This window comes from Sitophilus oryzae, unplaced genomic scaffold (genome assembly GCF_002938485.1).
Source record: "Sitophilus oryzae breed Bouriz unplaced genomic scaffold, Soryzae_2.0 scaffold_1396_pilon_pilon, whole genome shotgun sequence".
Classification (NCBI taxonomy): Eukaryota; Metazoa; Arthropoda; class Insecta; order Coleoptera; family Curculionidae; genus Sitophilus; species Sitophilus oryzae.
Window position 1 is genome coordinate 7,154,950 of NW_022146055.1, and position 14,682 is coordinate 7,169,631.

General features: G+C 31.7%; 1 protein-coding gene across 2 annotated transcripts in view; it reads right to left on the minus strand.

Annotated features, from left to right (window-relative positions):
* The window catches only part of LOC115875982, a 65,037-nt gene that overhangs the window by 6,489 nt on the left and 43,866 nt on the right, over nucleotides 1–14,682 (minus strand). For both annotated transcript variants that reach the window (XM_030891623.1, XM_030891622.1), the window contains exons 19-26: nucleotides 11,403–11,610; nucleotides 11,114–11,304; nucleotides 10,933–11,054; nucleotides 9,103–9,248; nucleotides 8,849–9,040; nucleotides 6,505–6,720; nucleotides 2,938–3,122; nucleotides 1,285–1,456 (exon numbers count right to left, since the gene is read on the minus strand). In XM_030891623.1, coding sequence (XP_030747483.1) covers nucleotides 1,285–1,456; nucleotides 2,938–3,122; nucleotides 6,505–6,720; nucleotides 8,849–9,040; nucleotides 9,103–9,248; nucleotides 10,933–11,054; nucleotides 11,114–11,304; nucleotides 11,403–11,610 — 1,432 coding nt within the window. The remainder of the gene's footprint in view (nucleotides 1–1,284; nucleotides 1,457–2,937; nucleotides 3,123–6,504; nucleotides 6,721–8,848; nucleotides 9,041–9,102; nucleotides 9,249–10,932; nucleotides 11,055–11,113; nucleotides 11,305–11,402; nucleotides 11,611–14,682) is intronic.

Genomic DNA, 14,682 nt, shown 5'->3' on the forward strand with positions numbered 1-14,682 from the left:
TCGAACAGTCCTTTAGAATATATACAGTCCTTGTAAAATACCAGCAAAAATATGACTTTGTCATTGTCAAATTCCATTGTCACATTTTCTGACTTGGAATGATCATCTACAAAAGAATTAGTTGAAATGAAAATAGGATTCGCGGTGTGACTTGTTTGCGGTTCATTACTCGATCACTCGCAGGCCTCGCTTATACCACATACATCCACAATAATTCAAGGGATAATAGAAATATTTGTAACACAAGGAACTTTATTAAGCTATACTAATTAATAAAATGTTTACATAATCCCCATTCAGAGCCAAACAATACCCCAAATGATTGTGAAATTCACGCCTCACAATACAACTGTTAAGGGGAGAATCTTTAGCATTCCACAGCGGTGTCGTTTTCAGTCCATCCAAATTTCTGTATTTAATACGCCCATAAAGGCGGTTTTTGTGTGTGCTCCACATAAAGAAGTCGTTAGGCGGCGAAAAATCATTTGGTCTTTTCCTACTGTATCCCCAATAAATGGAGTCAATGTATTTCTTTTCTTCAACATGAATAATATTAAAGTCATTGTTATTTTCTTCCTGTTCAATTATTTTTGTCTTCACAATTCCAAGAAATCTAGAATAGTCCATAGATCGTTAGGCGCATAGAGAAGGTTTTCGAATGTTCTCGTATGTACTAGTCCATTCTAGTGGGTCTCGATTCTTCTCGAACGAATGAATCATTGCGGTGTCTATGCGATGTTAAGGTCATCCGAGGGCGGGCCATATTGTGAGGTTAGGTCGAGTCCAAACCGGCTCGCAACAATATAATATACATACGTGAAGTAAACCGATCATTTATGAAATTCACTTAAATTAACTAAATTATATATTTTTCTTGCATTTTAGCTTTTATTTATTACTTGTCAAAGATTAGATGTCAAAGAATTTTAGATACGTTAATTGACCTGCTTCAGTAGCGTATCGGATGTTTGTGTTAATAAATACTTATTATAACTTATCTATTTTTATTAGAATTATATATTTTTATAACAATTTTAATAACTACTAACATTTATTCACAACGTAAAATAAAACAACAAATTATTGAGTCTACCCCACGTCTACCCTACACCATAGTTTTACATTTTTCAAATAAAATTAGAACGACACTGATAAACCGGAATTTAAGTCGGCCATATTTGAGGCCCATCGCGGTGTACCTAAGATTTTTGATATGCTCCTTCCTTAGTCTTCTTATTCAAAGCTTTAAGCAATATTGTTAGTTATATTTTTATTATGACGTACCTGACACTATACAGTTTGGTATATCTTGTTTGTTTCTGGACTCTGCAGAATAACTTGAGGAATTTTGACTCTTGTATCCTCTGAGCATGGCCTCTGCTCCTTTAAGATGGTAACCATTTCTACCAATCATTTCGAGTTTCTTTGCTTCTTTATGTTTGCGTTCGCTCTCAGCCTTAAAATCACAGCATAATATACCGTGTGGTGCATCGGAACGCGGGACATAGGAAATCCCATGTAAATTTCAAAAAGGTCAAAGATTATCTCCCAAGATGATTTTATACAAAAATTGTATTACATTTTTTTGAAGAGATGTACTGTGGTATAGAATTTCGTTTTATTTGTAATAGGCATTTAAAAGTTATTTGCAAAAATCTACCTTCAAGTTTCTAAAAATTTATAATACGGCCCAGAGAAATCTACAATTAAAATACCAGCAAAAATATGACTTTGTCATTGTCAAATTGGATGTCACATTTTTTATTTGTTTACTAGAATTTATGTGGTTTGAAAACAGTGGTTAATTTTTTTTCTGACTTGGAATGATCATCTACAAAAGAATCAGTTGAACTGAGAATAGTATTCGCGGTGTGACTTGTTTACTGTTCATTACTCGATCACTCGCAGGCCTCGCTTATACCACAAACATCCACAATGATTTAACAAATAGAAGAAATATTTGTAACTAAAGTAACTTTAACCTATAGTAATTAATAAAATATCTATATAATCCCCCATTCACAGCTCAACAATACCCCAAATGATTGTGAAATTCACGCCTCACGATACAACTGTTAAGGGGAGAATCTTTAGCATTCCACAGCGGTGTCGTTTTCAGTCCATCCAAATTTCTGTATTTAATATGCCCATAAAGGCGGTTTTTGTGCATGTTTTTGTGTGTGCTCCACATAAAGAAGTCGTTAGGCGGCGAAAAATCATTTGGTCTTTTCCTACTGTATCCCCAGTAAATGGAGTCAATGTATTTCTTTTTTTCAACATGAATAATATTAAAGTCATTGTTATTTTCTTCCTGTTCAATTATTTTTGTCTTCACAATTCCATGTACTTAATACCTTAGTGCCTTTAGTGTCAAACCTCCGGTTACTCTGGTTTATTCCTTAAACTGTTGTCTTATTCAGTATAGGCTTTCCGGAGACTGCGCTGCGAACATATCTAACACAGCGGGAATACTATTTCCAGAAAAATGTTGTTTAACCATCGTAACTTTTTCAGAAGTTGCAAAATTCATAATTATTTTATACAAAATTACTCTGTTTGGTACTTTTGCTGGTATAATAATATTGTAGCTTTTTCTGGGCTGTATTATAAATTTTACTAATTTGAAGGTAGACTTTTGCAAATAACTTTTAAATGACTATTCCAAATAAAATGAAATTCTACACAAAAGTACAACTTTAACGCCTCTTCAAAAAAGTATAATACAACTTTTGCATAAAATTATCTCGAGAGATATAATATAATATTTGATCATTTCAAAATTTACATCTGATTTCCTATGTTCCGTATTCCGATGCACCACACGGTATAAATTAATAATAAACCAAAAATTTATAATGACCTTATGAATATTTTATAGTGAATAATGAAAATTTGTAGTGAAGAATTGTTCTATTAAAATTATCGAATATGTCATACCAATTTTCTCAATTTTTTCTTTTGCTCCGAAACAGTTTGTTTTGAGCAACGTGGCAAGGTATTAACACTGCTTCGTGTAGGCGTTTTTTCAAGGGGCCGTTTCACCATTTTACCGCAGCGTACTACTATCTCGGCTGGAACTATGACAAATTCTCCATCTCGTTGAGCTGGGTCCAAAATACAGCCTAAATGTTACGGAAAGAAAATGTGATAATGATATGAAATCGAGGAATTGATTTAAATTTACATTGTTGTAGCTCTCAAATTGATATATTTGATTGAAAGTTTTTGACTAAACGGTGATGTCTAGTGTCAATTATAAATTGTTAAAGTTGTATTTGAGAATACGAGTACTCTCAAATAAATAAGAAACTTTTTAATATAAAAATAATCTTTAGAATAACACTTTTTATTTAACATTTCCTTTTTATTTTGATTACATTCTCCAGTTATATCATTTTCAAGAAATCTTGTAGTTTGTAGTAACTTGGCGACTGAACCTTCCATACCGGGTGTTTCTCAAAAGTGTCTCATCCGTATAACTTTTTAGCCGACCATACCAAAATAGGTATGGTAGGCTATTAAGATCGGCAAAAAAAAAGTTTTTTTTAATTTCACTCAAAATGAGTTATTTGGGTCATAAATGACCTAAATACAAAATAATTTCATGGTGTCTGTCTGTCTGTCTTTTAACCAAATTTGACACAAAAATACTGTGGCACCCGAGAATCTGGCCATTAGTTTTTGGTGGGGATGGGGGGTTGGTAAGGGGGCATGGGAGGGGGTTAAAAATTTTAAAAAATCGTAACTCCAAAATTACAGTAGCTAGCGAAACGCGGTTTTCAAATTAAGATTAGGAATAATATTTGCAACAAAATTTGTAATAACATCAAAATCAGTCAAAGTCGCAGTTTTCGAGATATTAACATATTTTAGTATGGGCGGCTATACGTGCCTCCCGGCGCCAATTTTTTATTTTTTCAGATAACAAACGAGATTCGGTACCATAGTAAGTATATGAGATAAATCAGGATTGATAAATCGTATTCAGTTTTTTTCGGTCACTTCTTGTTTTACCGGAAATGACTACAACTTTTGATTTTTAAATGACACCCTCGGTATTTTTTTACTTTATGTGATAGAAAATGACACTCAACTTTTGACATTTTCGCACATGGATTATTTAAAGTTGTAACATACGGTTCATAACAGATCCTAGACACTTAATGGTAACTTTATAGAACTACAAATTTAGTTTCTTCCGCATCGCCAGACGGCGCAAAAAACATTAAAGTACAGGTTTCTAATTTATATATGAAGATGACATGACAGTCTCTACGTTGACTACCGTCCATGGTCTAGTTTTGGTCTAGTTGACAAAATATTGGTGATCCGTCAAGTTATTTTTAAATCATTATTAAAATAATTATTAATTCAGATATTCTTGATTTGTCGGAAAGTTCGGTGATTTCAGTGATTTGGGGTTTATAGTTTGTGTTTTTATTAGTTATGTGCATTCTGATATTTACAGTCGATCATCATTTCCGGTGTTAGATACTAAACTTTTTTATTAAAGTAATTTTGACATTTTAGAAATTATATATTTATGAACCAAATAAAAAAATAGTTTAATCATAAATAGGTAAGTACTTAGTTGGTAATATATAGTATCTTTAGTAACAGTTAATTAGTTATTTGTTAAATCAAAAAAATAGGCGCTATGTGCTCTATTGTTGGTGTTTAAAATGTATGTATTCATAATTTTAATTTTGTTTTGACACTTCACTTTGTGACTAATGATCTAATAAAACATAAAATGTAGTAAAAAAGTCTATATTTATTATTTTATTTATATTATTTTATATTTTACAAGGAATAATTTTGCGCTTGAATAACGTTACCGTTTTAGTTAGCGTTTATATCAGTGTCCAATCTATCTATAGTAAATGGCATTAGTCTATGGTTCATAACGACAATTTGACTCGAAATACCAAGTGTGTGGTTCGTTAAATTATTCGTTAAAGAAATGCTTTTTCCAGATATGCTAATGAGCCACCCTTGTTCCGTTTGAAAAAGTTGAGGTATGATTTGAAATACGACTTGGCCATCTTTTAACCGGCCAGGACAAGACATGAAAAACATTAGACGATCAAATCTGTTTTGGCTCCTTGATTAAAAATTAGTGTTTTTAACATGCCCGTGGAACTCTAGATTAAAATTTAAAAAACTTTTTTTAAAGCGAAAATGTCAAAAGCTGACCATATAATTATATTCATAGTGTCATTTTCTATCGAATAAAGTAAAAAAATAGAAAGGGTGCCATTAAAAAATCAAAAGTTGTAGTAATTTCCGGTGACACAGGAAGTGACTAATTTATGTCATATACTAACATACCAAATCTCGCTTTTTTTTATCTGAAAAAATAAAAAGTTATACCGGGTGCGTCTCGAAAGTGGCTCACCCCTACAAAGACCCCTACATGTTAGTATATGACATAAATTAGGATTGATTGGACGCATTCAATTGTTTTTAGTAATTTCTTGTTTCACCGGAAATGACTACAACTTTTGATTTTAAAATGGCACCCTCTGTATATTTCTACTTTATTCGATAGAAAATGACACTCTGAATAGAATGACATATCATATGTCAACTTTTGACATTTTCGCTTAAAAACAAATCGTATTTTAAATTTCAATCTAGAGTGCCATGGTTGTGTTAAAAACAATAATTTTTAGTCAAGAAGCCCTTGGAAAAATAGTTTCGAGCGTTTAATGTTTTTCGTGTCTTATCCAAACCGGTTAAAAGAGGCCCAAATCGTATTTTTAATCATATCTCAATTTTTTCAAATGAAACAAGGGTGGCTCATTGGTAGATTTGGAAAAAGCATTTTTTTACGAATAATTTGGTACCACACACTTGGTATTTCGAGTCAAATTGTCGTTATGAAACGCATGTTACAATTTCAAATAAACCATTATGCGAAAATGTCAAAAGTTGACATATGATATGTCATTCTATTCAGAGTGTAATTTTTAATCGAATAAAGTAGAAATACACCGAGGGTGCCATTTAAAAATCAAAAGTTGTAGTCATTTCCGATGAAACAGGAAGTGACTAAAAACAATTATTGAATACGTCAATCAATCCTGATTTATGTCATATACCGTATGATTGAATAAAAACGGCGTCAACGATGGCTATGAAATGAAGATCGCTGTAATTTTATATGTAAATTTATATGGGAAATGTCATCGATCGTCATTTCCCAGCCAACTGGACGCCGTTTTTTTTTCGATCATACGGTATTAACATACCAAATCTCGTTTTTTTTATCTAAAAAATTCAAAAGTTATAAGAGTGAGCCACTTTTGAGAAACACCCGGTATATAATTATCGTCGATTTAGTATTCAGAATTTTTCAGATCGCGAACTCACATATGGCGAGTGAAATATTCCATGTTAATTATGCATTGATTTTGAAGTTTTTACTAGGTATGTTTTTGTATTGAAGACATCTTTTTTAATTGAAAAAGTGAGTGGGTTAAATTACAGAGTATTGATTACCTATAATGTGTTCAGCGGCCATTTTGCTATTTACAAAGGCCATTAAACAGGCAGTTCCGGTGAACAGAGGCATTCCGGTAGAACTCCTGGGGTTTGGATCAAAAACGAAAATTAGCGAATCTTCGCCTTCATCTTGTTTCTGCTCCCATAATGCCAAAGTAACTGGTTCGGTAACCAGAATACCATGAGTATTTTCCAGGAAAAAATCTTCTAAACCTAAAGATATTTTTTTTGAATGTTTACTCCTTTGAAATATAAGTATACAGGGTGGTCCAAATTCTATTCTGGAAACGTCGGCAGTATATTCCTGTAGAATATTAAATAAGTAAAAAAGTTCGAATAAATTTATGTCCTAAAATTGCTTCATTTTGGAGACACAGGGTTTAGAAGTATAATTTTTATTTCATTTTTTTCCAAATGATTTCTGAGCTAACGCCGATATTTAGATGAAAATTAGTGCCTGGGTGTTTTTTGCCATAAGAAATTCGATTTCGATGTCAATATGGCCCCTATTTGTAGGGGGCGCCATATTTTTAGTAAATTTAGCTGTTTTGAAGAGTAATAACTTTTCGTCCGTACCTGTATAAAAGTATTGAGTAAAAATACACGTTTCCGTCATTTTTTACGTAAAGTCGTTTTGGTAAAAATCGCTGCGAGTAATGGTTACTATAATAATATAATGGTTTATTATACAAAAATTATAGATGTTCACTGGATAGTTATTAGTCTGAGTCTGAAATAATAAATTTAAAATGTTTTTGTGCGAAAGATTCAACAGAAACTGTTTTATCGTATTTTTTCCAGAAACATTCATGATTAGCTAAAAAAATAAAAATTCCCAGATTTATCATTTCAGTCAAATACCTATCTATGGTCAACATGTTTATTTTTGTCAATAATGTCATGTATTGCTTATTTCGATTCCAAATATCTTGAAAACGGTTGTTCGTAGCAATTTTTACAAACAAATTTTTTCACTCAGTAGTTTAGAATAGGGCCGGACGAAAAGTTATGACTTTTTAAATCAATATTAAATCATGTAGGTGGCGCTCCCTACAAGTAGGAGTCATATTGACATCGAAATCAAATTTCTCATGCAGAAAAACGCCCAGACATCAGTTTTTATCTAAATATCGATGTTAGTTCAGAAATTATATGGAAAAAAATAAAATAAAAATTAAACTTCTACACCTTTTATCTCCGAAACGAAGCCTATTTTAGGACATAGATTTATAAAAACTTTTTCACTTATTTTTATCTGCAACATATGCTGCCGAAGTTTAAAATAAACGCCTTTATTGTCAAACAATTTTACAATTTGTAGACAAAAGTAAAGTAAACAAACAAAAGAGAATACAAAAGAAGTAAGTATACAAATTACATTGTGAGTCTTATTGTTTAAAATAAACATTTATATGTAAACATTTATAAAAAATGTCAAAGAATAAAAAAATAAAAATAATATTCAAAAATATTTAGTAAGTTTATAGTAAATATAGTAATAGCAAATATTAGACCCAATTAGACCAGTGTTTACAAGATCAAATTCGATTATCAAAATATAAGTCATTTACGGCGTAGAAAGCCTTGTCTAGTAAATAAGATATCAATGCTTTGCGAAATGAAGAAAATTATGTTATGGATTTGATTTCAAATGGCAGGTGCATTTTTTTCGAGTTGTATAATATTGAACTTTTAACTAACTCTGAGCGTGGGGTGGATAGATAAAGATCTTGCTCCGGCGTTCCTGAGTAGATAAGTGTGAGATGGCCTTTTTTGAGAAGCTGATACATGCTTACGTATTAGGCAAACGGATTCAAATATAAATAAAGAAGAGTTAATATTATATTTTTTTAAAAAAGTCCGGGCAATGAGTTCTGCTGTTTAGTCTCAGTGAATATCGAACAGCTCTCTTCTGGAGCTCGAAAATGCGGTCAAATTGAGTCGCAAAACACGTACCCCAGAATGGAAGGGCATATCTGAGGTGCGACTCAAAAAGTGCATAATAAACAGTTCTAGCCACTGACAAGTTAAGCTCCTTAGAAACAGATCTTAATGCAAAACAGGCAGAGCTTAATTTTTTCGACTAAGCGTCGATATGCATGTCCCATTTTAGAGAATTGTCTACAACAAGCCCTAAGAATTTTACAAATTTTACGACGTCAATGGTGGTGCTGTTAAGTACAAAAGGCCGCAGCGAGTTTTTATACGACGAAGCCTTAGTTTTAGAAATGCTGAGACTCAGGAGGTTCCGGAATACCATTCGGACCACCCTGTATAGACATTCATTATAAAAACGATGGTCGTTTACTGACCGATAAAATGAGAATTGTCGGCTCCTCACCTTCTCTCAAGTTTTTAGAACCACTGTGTTTCCCATCAATATACCCTTTTTGATCGGTGTTTCTAAATTCGCAGCTTACATTAATAACTCCCAATTTGAAATCGTTTCTAACTTTATAAATGTCCAGACTATCTTGCCACGGATTAAAATCAAAACCTAGTTCATTAACACTATCTTCATATAGTTCAGAACCTATAATATTCGTCATAAATTCTTGATTACTTCTGAAGAGTTGTGTAGTTCTTAGTTCTTACCGAGTATAACAATTTCATCTACTATAGGTCTTGACCAGTTTTCAGGTTTGTGTATTATTGACATTGTTAAGGCTACTATTGCTATAGGTGCACTCATTACGTTTGGCCCCTTTCCAAACCTTGGATCTTCTTGGCTAATAGTTCCTCTGAAAATAATAATTTTGGGGTATTAATTCTTATTTAATCCTAGAATACTAACCATTCGTCAATTTTACGAAAACTACCCAACTGATGAAGAATTGGAAACTATAGTTCCTATCAAATAAACTTTTATTCGCGTGATTATAACTTGACCGGCACAACGTTGCCCACTTTTACATATTTTCTATTAATCGAAATATTTTAGGAAACAAAAATAAAATAATTATAAATATATGAAGAGTTATTATTTACATCAACAAAACTTACCTTCTTAACAGCACTTAAGGGACAAAAGGGCCATTCCTACCGCTTTCCCGTTCAAAATATTCTAATAAAGTCGCAATGAGTTTTTTTATGGCTATTAAGCTATCTTGTACACTTCGCACTAAAAGAGGTTCTAAAAAGGACAATGTTCGACTGCAACGTCTGCTAGTAAACATTGGATTTAAAAGGCAACAGCGGATAAAAATCGTGCCCTATCACATATATTTATTTATTTTCCGTACAATTTCGACTGTTCGTCTAATTTTCTAAGTCGGTAGCGTATGTTACGAGAACGATTAGTTTATTGTGCACTAAGAAGCTGATGGAAATTATGTGTTTTTATGGGATGGATTTTTTTACTATATGGATTTTATGGGATTATCAACATGGCGTGTATAAGCGATACCAATTAAACTTTTAGTTGCATAATCGACGGTGCTATTTTTAAATTTATTGTTGCCAACCATAGACATATTCGGCGCTGGGCTGACTAACTGGAATTTAAATTTCCCGCTGGAGATTCAGGTGGTAGCTCTGCTGTAAAAAATGTCAAGTTGTCACACTTATTTATTTATTTTCTGACATTGTCATTCGTTTGGACCAATGACTAAAGAAAAGTACATATATCAGAAAAATAATTATCGAATTCAATAAGAAAACGCTAAAGAGGTGGAGCGGACTGTTTATTTACCTATGAAACGTAACTCCTGGCTCTCTCTTATCGCTGCTGCTTTTATACTTGAAAGCTGAGCAACTAATCACCATTGTAATAAAGTTTATACAAAGTTCTCTACACACAAACTATTAAAAATCTTAAAAAAAATTGATGGCTAAGGTCACAAATTCTGCTGCAGCCCGTATATTGGCGTTACATGTCCTTATATTAATCTTTAGTCATTGGTTGTGACACTTTAGTATTAGGTACGTTTTTTTTAAATGAATTGTGTTGTGATACTTTAAGCTTGAAAATGTTTACTAGCAGACTTAGCAGTCGAACACTATTCTTTTTAGAACCTCTTTTAGTGCGAAGTGTACAAGATGTGACAAGTGATACAAGTTTAATAGCCGTAAAAAACTCATCGCAACTTTATTAGAATATTTTTAACGGGTAAGCAATAGTAATGGCCCTTTATGTCCCTTAAGTGCTGTTAAGGAGGTGAGTTTTGTTAATGGAAATAATAACTGTTTGTATATTTATAATTAATTTATTGTTGTTTCCTAAAATATTTTGATTAAAAGAAAATATGTAAAAGTGGGCAACACACTGCCGGTCAAGCTTAATCACGTGATTAAAAGTTTATTTGATATGAACTATAGGTGATTTTATTTAAATTGTTTTTTGGCTTTCTACATAATCTTTAATGTTCTACTTATCTATTGAAATTTTCTTTGTATTTATATCTAATTTCAGATCTGGAATCTCACCTTATTATTAATTTTCCAGGGACAACTGACGCTAAACCTGCTGATTTGGATACTGCTTTTGGTGTCGGTATTAATTCTTTTGGAGCTCTCTCCCGTGGACACAAATTTCTACTTAATGTTACCTAAATTAATAGTAAAAAAATTGAACAATTCAATTTCTAAGACAGAATAATTATTATACCTGATGTATAAAAAACTGATTTAAACCAAGAACTGGTAAGTTTTGTAAAAACAATTTTGATAAATTTTTAAGACTTAAGTGTCTAGTTACACATCCAGTGCCAATTTTGGACTGAACTCCGTTAGGGCCTCTTTTTAGGCCATCAAACATATAATACATTTTTGCCCCTTTCCACACAGCAACATATAACCCTTAAAAATAGTTATTATTTCTTAAAAGAGTAACTGCTTTGATATAGAAAACTATGTTTTGTAAAAGAAAATCTTATATACACAACTTTTTTAAATACCTTTAGCAAACAAAATGCCATACGTGGCTTCTTCAAAAAACTTTTGTAATCCTCGCTGGACATCAAACAGGTCTTCGAAATTTTGTGCTTTAATATCGCCAACTACCAATTCTGGTTTGACACCCACTTCTACCATGAATTGGGCAAGACATATTTTCTTAGGTATATCGTTAATACTAAATTCTTCATGTTGCACAATCCAATCAATCTAAAGCAATAGAGTTAGTATAATGCCAAAAAAATATTAACAGATAGCGTTTTATGTATTTTGAAAAATATAAAAGGTGAATAATATACAAGGTGTCCCAGGCTGAGCGTGCATGTTGCGTGGTGAAGTTTTTAGAGAACTACAATATCTAGATCGGAGATTTTTTGCACATAATTGTTTCACAATGAGATCTATCGATTAAAATATTTTCAGTATGGCGGCACTTCCGGAAATACGGAAAGTTGACAGCAACTTTTCTATTTTAAATCGGTACCCGAATTTTTTATTATACATATATTTAAATTATCTGTAAAATTTGATAAATTTTGATATCAAACACTCTATAGCTAACATTAACCATCTTTGAGAAAAACATATTTAAAATGCTTGGAGGAAAACAACTGCCTGTCAAAAAAAAATATATAGCCTAAACGTCAAATTTAGTGATTACCACATTGTGACATAAAGAGAAGATATGTGGCTATCTATTTCAAAAATTAAATTGTTTGATTGTCATATAATATTGGCCGTAGCTGCCACGGAATCGAGAGATTAAAAAATTAACATAAATCATTTTTTTTAATGGAAACCCACTTTTTTTTTATTTTACTAGTGAAAAGGTTTTTTAATTCGTTACTTTTTAACTATACATGTTCCTATCCCCATAAGTTCTTAAGTAACTTTAAACTCTTAAAGCGTATATTTTTTTGATTTTTAACCAGTAGCGTATGACTTTAAACGTCAAGCGATGTAAAACTATATCTGGCCATGTCATATTGCCATTACTTAAATATCACTAAAATAGAGATATATTTTTATAAATACACTTTATAAAGTTTTAGCAGGCAGTATTTATAATATACGAAATTCAAATAATTAGTGTTTTGACAGAAGGACATAAACTATCTGATGGTTTGACACTTGAAGTTTCAAAGTTGTCAAAGGAAGCTAGATAATACCCTTGTATATAAACAAGGAAAATACCAAGAAAAATTTACGCTTTAAAGCTAAATCTTAAATAATTTAAAAACGATTTATTTTTGGTATAGGAACATGTATAGTCAAAAAGTAACGAATTAAAAAACCTTTTCACTAGTGAAATAAAAAAAGTGAGTTTCCATTTGAAAAAAATGATTTATGATAATTTTTTAATCTCTCGATTATATGACAATCAAACAATTTAATTTTTGAAATAGATAGCCACATGTTTTCTCTTTATGTCACAATGGCTGTGGTAATCACTAAATTTGACGTTTAGGCTATAGAGAAAAGACAGGCAGTTGTTTTCCTCCAAACATTTTAAATATTTTTTTTCTCAAAAACGGTTAATGTTAGGTATAGAGTATTTGATATCAAAATTCATAAAATTTTACAGAGAATTTAAATATATAATAAAAAATTGGGATACCCATTTAAAATAAGAAAGTTGTTGTCAACTTCCTGTATTTCCGGAAATGCCGCCATATTGAAAATATTTTTAATTGATAGATCTCGTTGCGAAACAATTATGGGCAAAAAATCTCCGATGTAGATCTTGTAGTTCTCTAGAAACTTCTAATGCACGCTCAGCCTGGGAGACCCTGTATATCCCAAACTTGCTTGTCATTCTTCAAAAAAAAAGATAATAGCAAAAATACCCCGCTGGCAAGCGAACCTTTGGGTCGGCGTTTACATGTATAGGAGTCGTTATGGCAATCTAGTAAGTCGGAGTGAGCAAAAATACGAAGTATTTATTACATAACTACTTAATCTAACGCTAGATTCCATGCGCTTGAGAAAATACTCGCCTTCTGTCTTAGCTCCGCGCGCACTGAATAGGTATCGGCGAGAGCGAGCGGCACGTAATTTTCAGTTTACGTTAAAATAAATGTAAGCCCGCGCACTGAATCAGATCGGTGCGCTTCGAGCTATCGGCGTTACTCGCGCCATCAGGCGAAATCAGAGAACGCATGGGAGGGGGCGAATAGTCTACGCCGAGCGACTGTTTTTAGTGGAGCGGTTTTACATTAAACATGTCCGATGAATTATTAATCGAAAGTGTACGAGACCATATCATACTTAATATGCGGTTTCTGATAAAAATTTCTTACAAGCACGTAACCTATATTGTTTACTACACTTATTCAATAAGTGAATTAGAAAACCTTCCGATTAAACCCATTTATTTCTCATCTCGTTTTGATTATCTCACATTATTTTGAAAATCGAATTTAAATATCGTCAAAAAACTTATCATATTATTTAATTTTTGGTTTGTTTTGACGTTAGTAATAACAGCTGATAAATAGTCATACTATGTTACTATATGTTGATCGCTCCGTAAAAGGTACAAATAGAGAAAATAATATTTATGTTTGAATAAAATATTTGTACATATATATCTACCGTATGATAGAAAAAAACGGCGTACAGTTGGATGGGAAATGACGATTGATGACATTTCCTATATAAATTTACATATAAAATGGCACCGACCTTCATTTCATGGCCATCGCTGATGCCGTTCCTTTTCGATAATACGGTACTATAAAAACTATTTATATTTTTTCTTTTTTTCAATTTTTTTTGACTTTTTGATTATATCTTAAGTTTTTAAAATCTTGGTTTTAAGTCAGTAGTGAATAAAACGAAACTTGTGTTTACATTTTGTTTAATGATTGACGTTTCGACCAATTTTAATTCGGTCTTCTTCAGAATCTATAATATACAATACAATTTTATCACTAACAATGTGTTTAATATATAATTTTTTCCTACCACAAACGTAGAAAATTATTTATACGTATATTATAGATTCTGAAGAAGACCGAATTAAAATTGGTCGAAACGTCAATCATTAAACAAAATGTAAACACAAGTTTCGTTTTATTTACTACTGACTTAAAACAAAGATTTTAAAAACATAAAATAAAAGCTATATATAAATGTTTGTAATGACACTTATTTAGATTAAAAAACTAAAAATAGAAGTTTTATTTGACTATTTTTTATATCTAGCTTTGTTTTTAAAGAACAAATTAAACCCTTTTGAATTATACCAAATTTGTTAAAATCGGTCAAGCTAAGAGTCAT